Source organism: Opisthorchis viverrini (assembly GCF_000715545.1).
Source record: "Opisthorchis viverrini unplaced genomic scaffold opera_v5_317, whole genome shotgun sequence".
In the NCBI taxonomy this organism is placed as follows: Eukaryota; Metazoa; Platyhelminthes; class Trematoda; order Opisthorchiida; family Opisthorchiidae; genus Opisthorchis; species Opisthorchis viverrini.
In genome coordinates, this window is record NW_008751972.1 from 80,911 (window position 1) to 100,539 (window position 19,629).

The 19,629-nt window shown below is 44.0% G+C and overlaps 1 protein-coding gene across 1 annotated transcript in view; it reads left to right on the forward strand.

The window, feature by feature from the left end:
* Window positions 1-19,629, forward strand: part of T265_14989 (hypothetical protein) — a gene marked incomplete at both ends in the record, with an annotated part of 100,894 nt that overhangs the window by 35,635 nt on the left and 45,630 nt on the right. Inside the window, 3 exons of the mRNA XM_009176098.1 lie at window positions 3,602-3,799; window positions 7,399-7,455; window positions 18,603-18,940. Coding sequence (XP_009174362.1) covers window positions 3,602-3,799; window positions 7,399-7,455; window positions 18,603-18,940 — 593 coding nt within the window. The remainder of the gene's footprint in view (window positions 1-3,601; window positions 3,800-7,398; window positions 7,456-18,602; window positions 18,941-19,629) is intronic.

Below are 19,629 nucleotides of genomic sequence, written 5' to 3' on the forward strand. Positions count from 1 at the left end.
TTCAGCTTCAATGGAATGGGCACATAACAACGCGAGAACAGAAATCCAAGGGATGACAATATTAGAAGCCATCTGAGGACTTATATATTGTGGGAATAACAACTTGCTGACGGAAATTCTAGGCTCATAAGGTAGGTGAAATCCTCAAGTTTCCGTCGACCTTATGTTCTAATTGAACCCAAACTGGACTGATTTCGACAAATACACCCATTCGTGTATCAACTGGGTTTTCATAGGGAACCCAACTGGATATCTCATTTGTGGTGTCCTTTGACCCAATGTGCTGCACAAAGGCCGTCTTGCGTTTCCGTTTGTAGGATATCCGAGATATCGCAGCATAGTTTCGTGAAAGATACTACTCACAAGGTTGCTGAAAACTCTTTGACATCCCAGGAACAGTCTCTACCTCTCTTAGGACTTGGATTTAAGTGGGAACATGAGGCTAACGAAAACCCGTAGACTGTGCCTATCTGAAAGGCCTTAGGAAGGCCTAAACCAGTTGTGGGCTCTCGAAGAATGTTCGGCCTGAAAACATCAAAACTGAGTCAGCTGGGTCCCAGGTTAGTCTCTCGAAAAACCAAATTAGTTTGCAAATCAGTGTATATTCGCTGATTTCGTTCAATTTGGTTTCCAGTAGAACATTAGGCTGACGGAAACTCGGCGGCTGCGCCTATCATATGAGCTCAAAGTGGAACGGCAAAAACGATCGTGGGCTTTCGAGGAGTTTCAGCAACCTTATGAGTAGCGCATCACAAAGATATACATGTATCACGATATCTCGAATATCGTAGCGACTGAAACATGAGGGGACCTGGTGCAGCACATTCAGTTGCCTGGAAACATCACGGACGAGAGATTCAGCTGGGTTCCAGGTGAGTCTCTCGCAAAACCAAATTAGTTTGCAAATCAGTGTATATTCGCTGATTTCGTTCAATTTGGTTTCCAGTAGAACATTAGGCTGACGGAAACTCGGCGGCTGCGCCTATCATATGAGCTCAAAGTGGAACGGCAAAAACGATCGTGGGCTTTCGAGGAGTTTCAGCAACCTTATGAGTAGCGCATCACAAAGATATACATGTATCACGATATCTCGAATATCGTAGCGACTGAAACATGAGGGGACCTGGTGCAGCACATTCAGTTGCCTGGAAACATCACGGACGAGAGATTCAGCTGGGTTCCAGGTGAGTCTCTCGCAAAACCAAATTAGTTTGCAAATCAGTGTATATTCGCTAATTTGCGGCAACCTTGTGAATATTTCCTTTTATTAAGAAATCACTCATCTGTAGCAGCTTTTTGGTGCCCAGCTGTCACGTACTCAAACACTAATAATTTTCAAGCAAGTTTCAAGAACCCCACCTGAGTTGGTCAGTCGACCGACTCGTCCTGACTCCCCAACGGCCAAGGATACGCACTGCTGGTGATCTCTGCGAGGAGCGGAACAGTCCAGTGCATGCATCAACCTGTAGATTTGATCCATCAGGACACTAGGATAGGAGGACCACTCTTCAGACGACAGTGATAGTAACGCGAATTCCACAGCTAAACTTTAAGGCACTTCCCATTAGTTTTCGTGCACTTTCCCGTGAAATACTAGCGGAAATGAACGGGTATGATCATGTGATTTACGCTCTGGTCTACCATCATCACCATTGCGCGATACATCACTGTCGACTTAGATGGGAACCAAATTATCAAACTGAGTACAGTTTACAAATTGCTCGTACTCTTTTCAGTCACATGGATCCATTTTCCTGAAAAGATTAAAAAAATGCACTATTTTGCACACAATTTAAACGAATCAAGCAGGTAGAACAACATCGGTAAATAAATCAAAAGGCTGACTGACAGTTAGAAAGTCCAACCCGGCTTAATTTATTACATGAGAACACATGAGTACATGAGAGCACGAGACAGAAGACATCCCCGCAATTAAAGCACCTTTGAGGCAAGCGCTTTTTGCAGTTCAATCAAAAACTCCAAAATGCTCGCTTTCTCTACGTTCTTTACATTCAAATGTTTCGTCACCATACTAGGAGACATTGTCAGCGACTGGTTCGGTAGGTGTGCCCTCCAATTATGCTTGTGTTTATGTGGTTTCTGAAGAGTAGTTGACACCCTTGGCATGATTGGTTGTTGTGAATTTCGCATGTGTTCATTTTGATTGGTGCGTTCCGAATCAATGCTGCCAGTGCGGCCAGCTTTAATTCCGCTTGATTGGTTTGGTATATCTCTAAATGTTCGTAGTTCTCTCTGTTCTTTCCCTTTCGTTCCTTTATGTTACTTGTCTTGCGTTTCTGCTTTCTTTTTAACCTTACTTTTCGGTTCATTTCCTGCTTGTAGTAGGTCTACCTGTGACACTTTAGCCTATCCAGCCTTTCGTTCTATCGGTCCATTCTGAATTCGTTAAACAGTTTTGAGTTTGGTAGATTCGCAGTTCCCCCGTCGTCAATTTTTGCCAGCTTGAATTGATTGCAGTATGTTCATTGATCAATGTCTCACCTTCGTAAATTCACGTCCTTCCTTTGTTCGCGTTTGTGCTAGTGTGGCATTCATTGATCTTCATCTAAAGAGACCAATGAAAACTGGCTACTTAAGTGCAAGTACAGTTTTGTACACAGCCTCCTGTTTGTCCCACATAACAGGACGTGGAAATTTATTTGTATTGTTTGATTTCTGGCTTCCAGTTCCATTATTAGTTCAGATATTGCTGACCAAAATGTGTTCGATGCTTATGGGCTGGTGTCTACCAGAAAGACTCCTAATCCATGCTTCCTTGCTACTTTTCATATTTCCTAATCAGTTTTGAGAATCTGTTTATCTTGAGGCTAGTCTTATTGTTTTCCCTGATGGATCTAATTCTTCGCCATATCTCTAAGTGGAAATGTAGTCGGATTTCAAACTCAACTGTTCTCAAGTACGAGTTCTTTTAGTCAAGAACAGCTCTGTCATTTTTCCACAAACCGTTATGCAAGCGTTTGCGGTCCTATCTGTCGTGGCCGGTAGGCAATGCTGCATTCATAGATGGCGTGTAGAATACTTCGAAGTATTCAGGAAAGCCCACTTGATTAACGCACAAAATCACAAGCCAGAAATAGTGGATTCTTGAGATTTATCAAAAGATACGCTACCACAAGTATAAAATACGTAATAAAAGGAGTACAAGCTTCAAATTATGGAGGTTTCCGTCCAAAATGTTGCATGAAGTAGTTCAAGTCCAAAGAAAGCCCGGAAAAGATGGCAAGTCGATCTTAGTTTGCGACACACGCCTGGGTACGGCACGTGGTAACGCAAAATGGTCAAAAAGCGCGCGTAAAGGATGGCCGACCAAATTGGTTTGACAAGTCAAGGGTTAAAAGTTCATATCGAGTCTATGAGTTAGACGCAGTAAACAGTAGCAAACAGGGGAAGAGCTTGGCCGGGTGAAAAGAAGTGCATGGTGTGTATTTGTCGTTTCGGCCGGCGAATTTACTCCGTAGTTCGAAATACTAATCCAGGAGTTTTGACGAAACAGAAGGATCTAGATCTTGTTTTGATTACTGAACTGTAGTCTTTTTGTTGTTGTGCTCATGGTACCAACAATTTTGCTTCTATATTTTAGTCTGACGAAGTCAAAGCAAAAGATGAGACATTGGTGAGTCGCTCGTTCCAAGCCCAAGAAACTGACCTCGAGGTAAAAGAGGATAAGCAAGATTTGTCTGCTGGTCTGAAAACCGACTCAGCGACAGGACCCCGACTGAGTCGTCTTGGTGTTCCAAGTCAGGGTGCGTTTCGTGTGGCTTGGTCGGAGATGCCGGAGGTGAGTGACTGATCAATGCGCTGGTTGGTTCAAAACTGCTTTACACAGTTGATTCGAAGCTTTTTTGATCATGTGGGATTTGAAATTTCAATGAGTTTGAGAAGTGCACTGTGTGAATTTTTTGGTTGACAAGTCATTGTATCACCGACGGAGCACAGTTCGCGTAGATGTGCACAAACAATAGCTCACATTGTTCCTTCCAGGGAGGGGTTTGATTTCTTGGTATAACTCAGGATGCACTTTTCGGTCGACGTACTGTGGAACGTGAAGAGCGAACTTGCTTCGCTTTAAATATGAGGTTAATTAAGTAGAAATGGAATGAAGGACGTTCAGACAGGTTCAGAAGAATAGAACTGACCACGACTGGTCCCCTTCTCTTGCACCGGTGCTCTCTTATCCGCCTGCCAACATTCAAGGATTTTCCCAAAGATAAACAAAACGAATATTGGTTCACTGAAGATACTAGCGCATTCCTTAAGCGCCAGTGGTGAACCACACACCATTGTGCGCTATCAATTCGTTTAGAACCAGCAATATATAGAATGATCGTGGTCATCAGAAATGAAATAATCGGTTCTAAAAACCGTGTTCTACGTTATCATGATGTTAATTAGTGAGCAGTACGTCCCTTATTGCCTATACGATTTTCCTCTAGTCTTATGCTCATGATTATTCTTAGAGTATGTTTCAAGAAACAGGCTCAAAAAGGAGGGTGAGGCACAGCTGTGAAGTTTTTGATGACGTTTACAAGCACATAATTTCGTTCGGCCTTTGACCCCTTTCGGAAAATATGCATCAGTGGTTAAGTCCCAAGACGTTTGCCAAAAATGTCAGACCTATTATCAGGAGAACCAGCTCCGAACGTAACGGGACTACATAACAGCCAATGGAAGAACCGTTTTCCGTTGAGAGACAGATTCCATTGGTTGTTCTTTCACTCGCCCTTGACTGATGAGCTGTATTCTTGGTATCACTGTTTGACCCGCTTGTGCGCAACAGTGATCAATAGATCAGCTGGCTCGCACGTTCATCGACTTTTTCTGGATTGGTCAAGCTCAGAAGGCACTCACAGACACTTGCTTGGAAATTATGACCCTACTAAGCGTCACCTTAGTTTGATGGCTTTAAAACTTGTGGGCCGAGTCTAGTGTAAAATTAATCAATTCCCGTAAAAACGGACCTCGCATTTCAGAGTCGAATGACTGAATATTTGTAACAAACGTGCGTGAAATGACAACCATCGGGCTTAATATATACGACCAGAACAGCGCTGCTACGAAATCCGACTGACTGGTCGGTCGATCCGAAACGCATCATAGGCCTCTAGTCGGGTGGTAAAAGCATCCAACTCCGAATGTCACCAACTTTGCTGTAGCATCAAAATCGACCCTTCATGGTAGCGGCGGACACGATAAGTATCACTGCGAGAATCTGCTCAAGTGCAGTGGTTCAACTAGCATACTGTTTGAGAGCCACACGCCTCCAAACATTTCTTCTAGTGTAACTGAATTCGTTCTTCGAATGCACGGAGAAACACAGATATCGTAAATAGCTGGCGCTGTAGGTGGGTACCACGATCTTCAAATCAGTATGATCAAACATTGTTCACTTCATGAAAAATACACTCCGAATTTCAAAGCAAACAGTTTGGAGGCTCCTCTTATATTATTTTACCTGGGGAAAGTGAAACTTGATAGATGAACGACCATGCATGCGATAAAAGGGATGCGATGCCACAAGCAGTGTACTTCCACAGAGTAGCACAAGACCCATCGGGGGGACACATTTTCATATATGATTCATGCACCATTGAGCTTTACACACAAATCGGAACGGAAACATGGGCTTCACTAGACACCACCGTAATGTCCCAGTTGATCTACGACAAGGACAGAAGCTATCGGCGGAGCTGCTGACTTGTTCCCTGAAACCACGTACATCCGAGACACGGAACTTTTGCAAACTCATCATCTTTTCCATCCTACTTAAAAGCAGTATGTGTTTGAAAACACCCATGCCCAGCTGCGCGTCCAGAGCCGTGACACTTTATTCCTCAGACCGGAAAATGGTCCCGTGGGGGTCTACTACAAGCATTCATGTCTGTCGCCTCATCCAACAATCTGGATGAAAACTAACAAGTACAACAATCACTAGGTCAGTGACTGTAACAAGCGACGTCCTTTGCCAAGCACAGACTTCATCCTGGAAGACAAACAGCGCCAAAATATCCCACAAATTCCGCAAGCTCCCTAATTTCTTCCTGTGACGGCACAGTTCGCCTACCCCTGAGTTTTTTCACTCTGTATTTGACATGGAAGGCAACATTTCCCCCGGCTAGTGGGACAAATGACGAAATCATCGTGGCTTGTGCTGCCATTCGTGGTTTGCGCACTAGCCGGCTTCCAATCACCAAATTGAAAATTTTTTAGTGCCTGCGTCGGTTGTTGACAACTTTGACAGGCCTCACATCCCCTGTCCTTTAAACCCGAATCTCGCAATCATTTGACTACAATCTATACCGAAAGTTGGTACACACAAAACGTTTCACTCAGAATTGTGTCTTCATAACTCAACAAGTCGCATGGAAGTTCCTGTGAGACCTTTGTAAATACTTCGCCCGTAACTCCGTCATCATCAGAGCTAATGCACGATCCGATCGGAATGCCTTGAACTGCAAGTGGTAGCTTGACTGTACGCTTGGGATGTGAACCATTTGCTGAAAGTGATTTGGAAATACGTACACCACTTCTTCCATTTCGTCCGCAAAAAAATTAAATTTGTGACACTCTTGGTTTTGGTGTTTCCAAGCAACTGAATGTGCTGCACCAGACCGCCTCATGTTACAGTCGCTACGATATTCAAGATATCGCGATACATGTATATTTTGTAATTCACTACTCATACGGTTGCTGAAAACTCCTTGACGGCCTTGTCTGGAAACATCAAAACCGAGAGATTCAGCTGGGTCTCTCGAAAAACCAAATTAATTTGCAAGTAAGTGTATATTCGCTAATTTCGTGCAATTTGGTTTCAAGTGGAACATAAGGTTGAGGGAAACTCGGGGACTGCGCCTACCTGATGAGCCCAAAGTGGGCTGTCGAAGAGTTTTCAGCAACCTTTTGAGTAGTTTCCTTTTTTAAGACAGCTTTGAAAGCCAAAGTTTGGTTTCATCATAACTATGGTTGATTGGAGAACCATTCTGATTTGGATGGGGGCATGGACAAATTTCCAAAGGTCCAGATGAAGGGCAAATATTTTATACGACCTTTCATTTGCATTTCGTTTTGATTCAACCATTTTGTTTGGTCAATCACAAAATCCATCCTCTCTACACCTGGCTTAATTTTACCTAGATTCCACAGTGAGTAATTCATGAATCGCCGGTGTTATCTTAGTGCAGGCAGGCTTCGTACAGATGCAGCCTTCTATGTTGAATTTTCCACGGTTTGGTAGCGAAACCAGTAAGCTAAACAATGTATACAAGCGAGTACATTTCACCGGTGCGTCTGGTTCGCAACTGTCAATTTTCTTTAGTTTTCACGCGTCAAGACTCTACTTAGCAAACGCCGAATTACTTGGGTTTTTCTCTTTCCTTTCAGGTCCTGAACAGTGACGCACTGGTGAAACTGACTCGACATGAGGTTCAGTTACAGGAGGTAAGTTAACCAACCCTCGGCTGATATTTTTTCGTTAGTCTGGTTGCACCAAACAAATTACTATACTGACGAATAGAGAGTATGGAAACACTGGTTTCTTTTCGACCGTAGAAAATTCTGCCCAGAATGGACTAGGTTTTGTTGAGCATGAGTACTTTTGAAAGATTCCTCCTTACAGTAAATTCTGCCAGAATGGACTAGGTTTTGTTGAGCATGAGTACTTTTGAAAGTTTCCTCCTTACAGTCTGGTGATTCTAACTCATCGCACAGTATTTATTTGCTAAGTTGAATCACCCTTGCTTCTGTTATCTGTTAGCTGTTAACTGACGAATCCCGTTTCCAAGGGATTCATCGTTCAGACTTAAACCTGGCCTTCTCACTATACGCCCGTCGAGTGGTATTCACGTACTCTGGCTTGTTCGCTGAGCTGGGCAATTTGATTGCAAACGTTTCATCACCAATCGAGGTGGCATCATCAGTGCGTTACTGTGGAGCGTAGGAGTGCGTAGCGGTACTACCGGTACTACTGCCGGTACGCACTCCTACGCTCCACAATAACGCACTGATGGTGTCACCTCGATTGGTGATGGAACGTTTGCAATCAAATTGCCCAGCTCAGCGAACAAGCCAATGACCACCATCTACGCTACCTGAGCTACCAACATTTTCCTCTATTCACGTACTCTGTTGCTCAGAATTCGATTACCTTCTTAGATTGGTAAAATTATGTCGTTACTCACCAAACACTTTGTTGGGTAAATCGTACTATTCCCGTAACGTCCGGCAATAGTACCGGTTCTCAGGTTAACCGTCTGTAGATAGGTAGCTGACATCGCCTCATTCTATACTGACACAGAAATGACGTACGGTCAAGCTACATAATTATAGTACCGGATTCCTCAAGGCCGTCTACAGTACAGCAAGTAAGATTTAAAAATGAAACAAATGGGTTGGTAATGTTATCCTCCACTGCTCAAAGTATCTGACAGTAACGGCTTTAATGACAGATTTGTGGCTGGAATGTCCGAGACTTCTGCCACCAAGCACAGGCCTCCACTTTAAAAGTGGCAAGTTCCAATGAAAGCCAGAAATTTCCTAATCCATCTTATCCTCTCCTGTCGCGTCACTTTCCTCTCATCCACGGATCCACGTGACCTTGAATCTGATGCGCGAGATAGCTGACGATATATGGCGTTCTTGTACATTTTTTCGTTTCATTGCCTTCTACAGTCTTTCTCACGTATCAGCTGGCACAACTGTCGGACATCCTTAGGAACTTTTGTGGCCTCCATTTCTTCTTCTGTTAGGACCGGCTGAGACGCTTGATTCCTGAGGAGTTGGTGAGCTTTGTTCTGAGCTGAGCAGCGGTAATATGTCCCCATGAGTGCTGCGACAATGAACTCCAATCCCCATTGACTTGATACCCCGGTTCGTGCTGTAGTGTGGATAAAGAGCAGGGCATGTCGCAGACCGGAGAGCAGTTCGTATATGATGGCGGAGCGGTTAGGCGGCTTGCAGTGGGTAGTCTCGCAATAGGAGTTTCGGTTTACGATCCTCGGCCTCTTCAATCGCCATGATTCTTTCAAACGCTGTGAGTGTTTTTTTTTAAAAAAAAACACAAGCGGCGGGTCGATGAGCTTAAGCTAAGCTTAGGGTCAACTTATGTGCAGAGGGGAACACGTGACCAATCGATTCCCACTGTTTCGGACATTGATATCACGTAAAAGCAGTCACAGATCGACCTCCCAGTAAAATGACAGAAATTCAAGTCCTTGAAGGTTTATTAATACCAAAGGAGGGAAAAGAACAAAACTGGTTCTCTGTTATTTTTCCTATTGGCTAATATGACAGGGAATTTCGTGCGAGTTATGTGAAACTCATGGAAGAGGGACGGGAAGAAAACAGGTCGATGAGTTACGAGATCAAGTGAGTAAATGTAATATCAGACAATCTCATGGGGACGGATTTTTCCCATTGTAACACGAATTCGGAGGTTGCGTCCGGTCGTGAGCTGTCGAAGAGTTTTCAGCAACAATGTGAGTAGTTTCCTTTATGAAATGGAACAATTTTTTCGTTATCTAGCCAGCGATCAACGCAAAATGCTCGACACAGGCATACCAGTGGGCACACGGAGAAGCCAGTGAGAATTTGGCAATTTATCCTTCAAGAAATGGAAACCGATATTTTGGAACCAAAACGAAGGGGAGTGGACATGTACATCCTAGTCCCCATAAGCCCAACAGTTCTCGTACCTCATTTTGCAGCGAAGGTATCTCCGAAGTAGGGTCTTAAGTAGATATACCTTTTTCAATCTGAATATCGCTCAGCATTGTACTCTATAGGTAGCGTTTTTTTAGTACGATACGTTTTGCTGGACTTTAGTCCCCATTCATTGCTCACTCATTGAGACATCTAATTAGATCGCGCTTCTTTTGCATTGTCGGCAAAACAAAGATGTCATCCAAGCAAAACAATACAATATAAGCTGCGCGATGAGTGCGCTTAGTTCTTTTACTATCAAGTTTGGTTTTGAAAAGATCTGCCAAATACGACCTAAAAAAGAACACTTTAATGACCGTCTACAACTTCGTTGCTGGAGAATTTGAGACGGTGAACCAGAGGTCCCCGGGTTTCAAGTCTCACCATTTAGTCGGCTTTCCGGAAAACCTACAAAAAGAGATGAAATACCACGTCAGTGCATGGCTTGCACTTTTGAAACAATCTAGGAGAGGGAATCGATTTGAACGAGTTGGAGGAAATAGACAATGAACATGCCAGTCATCTCCCGCTTCAAGGTCGATTAGGGCTGAGTAAAGTGAATGGCAACCGTGCGTCTCTGCCGACATCTCTATGAGCTGTCTGTCTTACACAGCAAGTAAATTGACGGAGATGGTGGCTATTGGCGACGGCGGATTGTACTTCAGATGGCGTAATTCCAGCACTGTCAAATCTAGTCATGACAACAAGAAAGGTCCTAAGTCAGCGGTCTGAGCTCCAACGCCCTGCAACAAGGCAAGACAGACAGATAGTCATGCATGGTGATGCCCGCCAGCTTCGAGGATCTGAAAACTGTGCTAGTCAACAAATCTGTCACGGATTTATTCTTCAGTGCGGCCCAGTCAGTCACGGAAGTGTAGAGTTCGTTCATCGTGAGGTCCGGTATTTCCTTCGTGACGGCTTGGCACTATGCATGGTGTATACGACTTATGCTAATGTGGTTTTGTAAAGCATTCAGTCGTGTTTTTTCTCTAAAAAAGCCCAGTCGTGAGAAGTGAGTTACAAGGAAATCAACTGCTTGTATCGGACCTTCTCTTGGAACAGTGTGATTTTGATGATGTTCAACTTTATACAAAAGACAAAATGCGTGATTTTATGTTGAATTCAAGGGAAACACGTTTTATTCTCGTCTTCTAATTTACTGTAAAACACAGGCACAAAAACGTCAGGTGTTGTCAGCTGACGTTCGCTACCGCCACAGAGGACCAATAGGACAACCAAACACCAATCCACCACCTCTAGTCAACTTTAGTTACAGAACAATCGTTTCACATAGGCTCCACACCTGAGATGTAATTGATTATGTCGAGCGCACTTTTTGGGCCAGCTGAACGCCCAAAGTTGCGCGCACGACAGCTAGACATTCCATGGGACCTGGGTAGATTAAATCCATGATATCTGACGAATACCACTGGGACGGTGGGGTGCGGAAAAGTTCTACAACCATACATGCAGTCAGACTCCCAACCGTTGATGTATGCAGATAACTGTCGTTCTGTGGTCCACTAAGCAGCTGATCACAGTCGCTATGTTCCTACTCATTTTTCCGATCATATTTCATTCAGATCTGCAGTTACAATTTTCGGTAGCGCAGAAAGTCACACCCGTTTCAGGCCGCAATTCCTCCTGAAGTTTCCGTCCAGAAATCGTTGTGTGTCACTTCTTGTCTGAGGTGGAGTTGAACTTAACTGATCTGCGTGTCCAAACTTGGCTTAGTAACTATCCACGCTTCAGCATGGCTAATTCTCATGGATAACTCAGCAACTAACTACTAACAAAGTAGTACTGTGACTATATTCGGATCCAAAATCGATCTTCGATTTTGGCCGCTTGTACAAGCCGTATCGATACACTCTGTATACGGAAGACATTGTCACTGCGAGGATTAAACATTCCTTCTTGGCAGACGATGGCCATGTTTCCAATGAAGGATAGCAACTGGTTACTCTGGTAACCCCATTGAAAAAAAGAACGGTATCCAATCAACGGATCCGATCGAAGGGAACTAGACCACAAAGCTAGTGGCAAACGGATCAAGAATCAAAGGCATCTAACGAAACGACTGGATGCAAGGAGATAAAAACAGAACGTGACTCAGATTCCAAGCTGACTAATAAAACGAGGTGAAAGCCGCCTCAATTACTAAGGCCTGTTCAGAAATGGTATAAGCACAGGTAGAAGAGGAACAATGTACCCACTCGAATCCACACTGACGATTGATAGTGGAACGTTTGCAATCCAAATGCAAGGCTCGACAAACAGAACCGAATACGCTGTATGGGAAAAGTGACCTGACAATAAGGTGCTCAACAAACGTGAGTTGTCCAATTCACCGAGACTAACGGCTAAAAGACATCGGGCAAATCCAGCCGATTCGGGGGCGATGAAGAGACAGCTTGAAGTTCCTTTATGGATGATGGGGATCGCATGTAATTAGGACGATGATCTGAGTTAACGGGATTTTTGCACTTTTCAAGCATCACAGGTCCACCCATGTTTTCCCCGTGCGGTTTTTTCAGTTTGAGTGTCCCAAGCTCACACGTCAAAACGATCGATGGTAAATTTGTCTATCCTTGATTCTGTGCAGAGATCCTCTCATCCTTACATCAAAATTGAATTCATACCACAAGATAACGGCTGTGAGTTGTGTGTACACTGCTCACTGACCGTACATTTTGTTAAACATACCACTGTTTTCCTCCCAATGGACAAACTTTTGCGGTTGGGAACTTGAGCAATACTAATGTTGTGCCGCAAAACGATTTCCCATCGATGCAAAGTCAGGAGAGACCGAATCGAGACATAATTGCAGTGAAACTGTTCCGCACTGTCAAGACAAACAAACTCTTTCAAATGCGCTCGTTATTTCCTGCCGGACACTCACGTAAATTGAGATGTTCTAGACATAGTTTCCATGCATTAGTACCAATTTCCTGACGTCATCCCATTTTCAAGATGTTTCAAGTCCGAATTTCATTTTAAAACTCATTCGGAAAAGCTAATGAACGTATTTGGAGCGAGCAACTAAGCAACCCAACGTTGCCCAAATAAAAACTACCGATTGTTTATCAAACTCTTCTGAAACCCATGATTTTCTTCCGCGGTTCCATCACGCGCCCTTTTGAACAACATTTGAACTGAAACTCCACAAACTACAATTATACGCTTCATGTCAGGTAATTGGGAGTTGCCTGACCAGTTGAATTGTGAATTCTCACGTAGAAATCTCACGAGAATTTTGGGACAATTTTACTTCTGAGCAAACCTGACATCGTCTTCAGGATGGAACAGAGTCATGAATACTTCACTGTGATTCGCCGACTTGGATGGTATATTTCCGAGGGAGAAATGAGTACACGAATAAGAACGTGGTGTCATTCTCCCGTTTTGACGACATCCTCTGCGATCAATAAGTGAAGGGATCTTACCAAGCAAGTTCAAGTTCATCTTGATCTCACCCATTAGAAGAATTCTTGTCCGCTTCAAACAAACTTACGAATACCTGCTTCAAATTTGTGTAGGCCATCCAGTTTCGGGTAATTTCTTGAATTTTGCCGTTTGCAATGTCTTTTTTCAACTCTTTCAGGATTGTCATGCTAACTTACTCTCGATAGATGAACTAATCACACTGTATAGTTGGCGCTGACTTGGCTACATGCTGCGTATCCCAGTCGACCGACTCACTCGAAGGGCTCTTTTCGCACAACCACGTGAAGGGTGGAAGAGAGCCACAGACGGTCAAACAGTGACTTGGCAGCGAAGTGTGAAGACCATTACAAGCAAACTCAGCTGCGCTGGTCATTGCCGTCTTCCTGGATGGGGACCCCGAGACGGGCCACATCAATGGTTAGAGACATTGTCAGACATGGCCTAGTCGCGCCCTCAATGGCACTCATGCATCCAAGCTATTGCCCTCATTGCATAGCTCTCTGCCAATCTCCCCACTGACAATGCTGTATTTACGAACCAATTTATCAGCTCCCGCCTTCAATGCGCAGCAACCTACCCCAAATCATCGGTGAACGAAACTGCGGCAGCTACGACCATTGTACGACGAGTACGCGGTTATGACAGCTTACAGTGATGATGATGATGTCACGCTACACACACCTCGAAGATTAGAAGCTTACACTTCCTTTTTTTGGTGGCCAGTGGCGCCAAAAAATACTTACGTGGTTTGGTTACTGTGCAATCAAATGTGTATTCAATGCCAATGAATTTTCCTTATGTTGCGAAATTTTTCGATTGCTTATGAACATCAAACGCTCGTTGGGAACTCCAATCAACCCCTCAACCGTTTCAAAAAAGAAGTGTTTCACAGCGTACCACATTTCTGACTGTAGTCTAGTGGACGGTCGTTACAAAATATACTTGAGAAACCAGTCTGTTCATCCTTATGGAGAGCCCGCCCTGTCCCGCCACATAGTGGCCCGCCACATAGTGGCCCGGATACGAGATAAAAAGTTGCTCTCTGCTATTAAATCTGTCTCGTCAGCATTGATGTGGCAGTTTTTGACAGTGAAAGGAAAATGGCCTCCGTTGTGCAGGTATTTATTGGAAAACACCAAGTGAACAGTTACAGACTATTGGACAGGGAAGCAAAACCCGCATATGCATCTTGTTTTATAAAAACTGAATATCCATCTTCTTCTCGAGTACATATTCCTAAACTCTCCCGGATATTCATTGACCATCACTCAGAAGTAAACGAAGGCTAAAAAACAGTTCGATAAATTCCGTAATAAATCTTACTTTCCAATAGACGCGCAGCGGATTTATGAGAAAGCCACATACTACTTGCATGTTTCATCAGTATTATCCACAGCTACAACAGTTTGCACGATGAAACCTCAGGGAAATTATCCAAACCTTGAGTGATCTGCAACCCAGCTTACCTCCACAAACAGAACTATTGTCACTGGCGTTGATTTCTTACGGTGTCCACAAAACGTTTTCGCTTTTGTTGCAAACGAACCTCATTAATCTCCACAAAGAAACACAGGGAGACCTATGGGAAATCCCATTAAAAATCTTCGTGAAACTAATAGCTATCTGTGGTTTGCCTTTAAAAAAGCCGGTTTCCAAATCCAGTTTACAGTTCCGGACACGAAATCTACTGACTCACGAAGGAAACCTTCCCGAATGGACTTTGATCACGAAGCGACCTTGACCTGAAGGTCAAGTGCCGCATGAATATCCTACAATAATAAACTATTGTATACTGATAGACAAGAGGATGGCGGCAAGGACATTCTGCACTGCTCGCAACGACCGACGATAACGGGTTCCTTAATCCGAATTTGACAGAGTAGTTTACCTACACCGAGGACAGCTTAGGAGCCAATGATGCGTCACCTTGCACCTTGTAACTCAAACAGTGGATAAGGCCTATATCATCTTTGGAACTAGTCACTTTCTGATTGGTTTATCGACATTTTGGTTCATTACCCGAGTCATGAGAGCAAAATCATTCACGGGGTAACCCCACCATGGGCCATCGCCCTCAATAAGAGGGAACCTGAAAAAGAGCACTTGATGTGCACCGTTCTGAGAATGAACTATCCGTCTGGGAAGTTTCAATTTCGTGATTTACCCTGATAAGATTTTGAACTTCTGTTTTTCGTCTGCAATAGGCCAGGGCTTTTCGGTACTTCGGTCATCCGACAACTAGAATGAACAAAACTGAATCTGTTTGGTACGTCATTGATAAGTCAGCTCACTCACAGTAAAAAGAAAACAAAACGTCCTTGAAGATCCTGTTCACTAGTTTTGCTTTTTTACACCATCTTCTGGTGAACTACCTCTCTGCGGACGTGAGAAATGGCTTCTTGGAAGACAGAGGAAACTTGCAACAAGCGTCATACCCTCAGAAGTTTTCCAGCCACTACCATTTCATTCTATTGATACCTGGATAGACCACTGCGAATGTTTAACTTGAAACGTATGAAATTGGTTGATTCAGGCTGTTGAACAACGTTTGACGTGCAGTTTGATCCACCTGCAGTTGTAGTAGCTTCCAAAAAGGCATCCATTGATCTGGTAAAAAACGAATACCATCGAATACCGTAAATTCCAGCGCGGACAAGCGTAACTCATACACATCTTTTTTCTAGCTGTGCCAACTACCGTTCTTTTTTAAACGTTGTCACGGTTACGTGTACTAGAGTGTTCTTTAAGATTCTTCTCGAAAGAACGCCGCACATGTCAGGTCTTAGGATACGTAAATTTCAGCGTGCTTGTGGGAGCATGTCACATGGGCCGTAACAGTTGGTTTTGCGATAAACTTACATCACGGAGACTTGGAACTATGCTATGTTTTTCAAAAATTTTCTGAGTTTGGTGTATGTGGGTCAAACCAAGTCCTAATAAGAGGTATTTCGGTCCCTCAGAAATCCTTAGATTACGCCCCCGAAATCGTAGTCCTTGGAAGATAGATGAATTTGGTTTCGTTTCGTGCTAATCTTGCTAAGTTCATGTATGTCTTTGTAATGCACTACTCATAAGGCTGCTGAAAATCCGTCGACAGCCCACGACAGGTTTCGCTTTTTTGGGGGCTCATCAGGTAGGCGCAGTTCGCAGATGAGTGTATATTTACTAAGCTCATGTTTATTTCTGTTCACCCTTCCTGTTTCACTTGCATCGCTGTCACGGTCACACGGCGTTCCTAAGCGTTTGTGGTCACATACCTACCGTACGCTGATCGGTTCTGGTCACCATAAACCCGGTGTCCGGCAAGGAGCGGATGTCAGTCGTGTTCCTGCGTTTTCAGGTCTTGTTGTCATCCCGTTACATTCAATTTTGTGCTCCACATCAGTTCCGGATGTATCCCGCCCAATGGTTAAGACGCCTGGAAACTGACGTTAACTGACTACCTCTCTGTTCTACCAGGTTGAAACTTTACGTCTTTATCTGGGTACGGAAGTCCGAATTCTTTGTGACGCCACGAATCTCCACCAGACCTCCACTCTAAGGGAGGTCTTGGGAGTTGTTTTGATAAACAGTCGCGTGTACTACTGAATATTCGTGTTGTGCCGCTGAATCCTCGGACAGTTCACATTTCACGGATTCTACCTTCCGTCCATCATCATGAACATTAGCGATCTAATTGAATCTAGGGATACTCCGGCTAGTTGTCAAATGAGATATCTTCGTGTTGAAAAGCCAAAAAGCATCCTACGGCTGTTTCGTTTTTATTGGAAATTATCTATATGACGAAACTCAGAAAGTTTCGAACCAGTCATATTCCTCCCGGTGGTTGAACAGTTAAGCGTTCGACGACTGGATGGATTTTACTCATTTGGGGTTAAAATCCGTCGCAAGCTCTACCCTTGAACGCAAATGACCTTCTCTAGATGTTGGTTTCGTTTGTTCTCGGGCCACTACTTCTGTTGTACTTTTGGGCGTAGAACAAGACTTTGTCTGTCTTTCGAGAAATACACTCACTTGCAAATCAATTTGGTTTTCACGAAAGATTCAACCGAATCTATAGTTTATGATATTCTACAACTGAATGCGCTGCACACAAGCCGCCTCATGATTTGGTTGGCACGATATTCGAGAAATCGAAGTATATTTTCATGAAGGAATTCACTCACAAGGTTGGTGAAAACTCTTCGACATCCCACTACCGGTTTCGCCCTTCTTGGGGCTCGTCGGCCCGAGCTTTCGTCAACTCAGTTGAGTCTCTCGTGAAAACCAAATTGATTTGCAAATGGGTGTATTTTTGGAAAAACAGTCCGATTTGGGTTGACGAAGACTCGGAGACTGCTCCTACCTGATGAACCCCAAAAAGGGCGAAACCGGTTGTGGGCTATCGAAGAATTTTCAACAAGCTTGTGAGTAGTTTCCTTTATAAAAAGACTGTCTGCCTCACTTATCAACACTAGAGCTTAATACCAGCAGATTTCTTCCTTCCTGCCTGTCACCCCTTCATTATACAGACTTAGCAGTTATTCGGGTGACAACATGCAGTGTCCGGGTTTCACCTTGTTTACTTGGTTCGTCAAATCCAGTGACAAATATGCCAAGACATTTCAGATCCACTGGTCGCAACTCAGAAGAAAGATCGATTAATTCGAATGTGTATTGATCTTCGGATGATAAACAAGCAATGGGTTATTAATAAGATGCCATAACCATCAACCAGGGCCATTTCCAGGGCCAATTCTTACCGTCTTTCTGATTGAGCCTTCCCTAAAATTTGGCTGATTCGTGCATATCTTTGTAATGTACTACTTATAAGGTTGCTTAAAATCCATCGACAGCCCAAGACCGGTTTCGCCCTTCTTGGGGCTCCTCAGGTAGGCGCAGTCCCCGAATTTCCGTCAACCTTATGTTCTACTTGAAACCAAATTGCACGAAATCAGCGAATATACACTCATTTGCAAACTAATTTGGTTTTTCGAGAGACTCACCTGGAACCCAGCTGGATCTCCCGTTTGTGATGTTTTCAAGCAACTGAATGTGCTGCAGCATCGAGATATCGCGATGCATGTATGTCTTTGTAAACCTTTGCAAATGATTGTATATTGGCTAATTCATGTTTATTCCTGTTCACAGTTTCCGTTCCACGCGTGCCTCTTTTACCATCATCAGAACTGAAGCGATTGTGATGCAATGCACCGATTGGTTCCCACCAACTCTTAGGGTGGGGGGTCGTAACCCTGTGATTTTTTAGCTTTTCTGCGACTCGCTTATAAACGGTTTATTTTCGCCGTGTTGCTTATTGTTCACGCGACTTCCACGACTCGCTTGGTTTGAATCTTTCCATAACTGCATGTTGAGCTACCTGGACAGGTATTCATCTCTGAATGCCATCCAATAACGTACATTTTTCCAATTGTTTCCCTCTATTTTCTCTCGCACACAAGGCGATGTTCGAAGTCATTACATCGGAGGCTTCATACTATCAGAGCCTGAACGTCCTTGTGAAACACTTCTACAATTCCCCGGAGTTTTCCTACGGTTCAACCGCAAAAGGGGATCTACCAACCAGTCCTTCACAGGCCGTGTCCCTTGGTATCAGTATGGCACAAATTGCGGGCCAACTCAGTTTTGAGAATGGAACAGATGCGCCACAAGAATCCACTCCCGGAACTGTCATTCCCGCCACACCGATCTCTGGTGGAACCCGAAGACCGCTGCTGAAACCGTTGGAGAAACATCATCTATTTTCAAACGTCCTCCTGGTGTGTTTAGCCAGTGAAAAGTGAGTATGCTGTCTAGCTAGACAAGGATAATCTTGAATTTGAACTCGAATTATTCAAAGAACGACAATTACCAGGACAGAGGGAAACTTAGGCCTGTTCAGTAACGTTACTCCTGTCCACACCGCTGAACCTGAAACTTTTCGCTTCCTTGTCGAGAGGTGAAATTCGACTAAAGGATCAGTCGGTATTAGGCTCCATTTGGTCGCCCAGGGTCACCTTTATCAACGACCACTGCGCGATAACCGATCATTGCGGTAGGGGAAAAAACAACCGAGCTGGATCAACATCTGTCATTGTTCGATTGGTGATTCCGAAAGGACTGAGCAAAGGGATGCATATCGCGTATCAGTCACAGGGCAGGAAAGCTGTTCTAATTAACGGAATCAGCGATGATGTAGCGCGGTGTTTCGCATGCACAGTCAAGGTCTGAGAGCGAGCCAATGCTTTCGCTGTTCGGTAAATGGTTAATTGTTTGTCTCAGACCGTTACCTACAATGACTAACGAGGAAAAGCGTAATGTGATGTGACGAGGGCACTGTTGGACACAGTCACAGGACAATTATGGCACCACTGTCAGTCGTAATTGTTCTGTTGTCGAGTCACGTGGTTGAGTCACTCCACGTGCAGAGAGCTAGTAACCAGAAGGCCACTAAGAGGATAGCACCCGCGAGTTACCTGGACTGCAGAA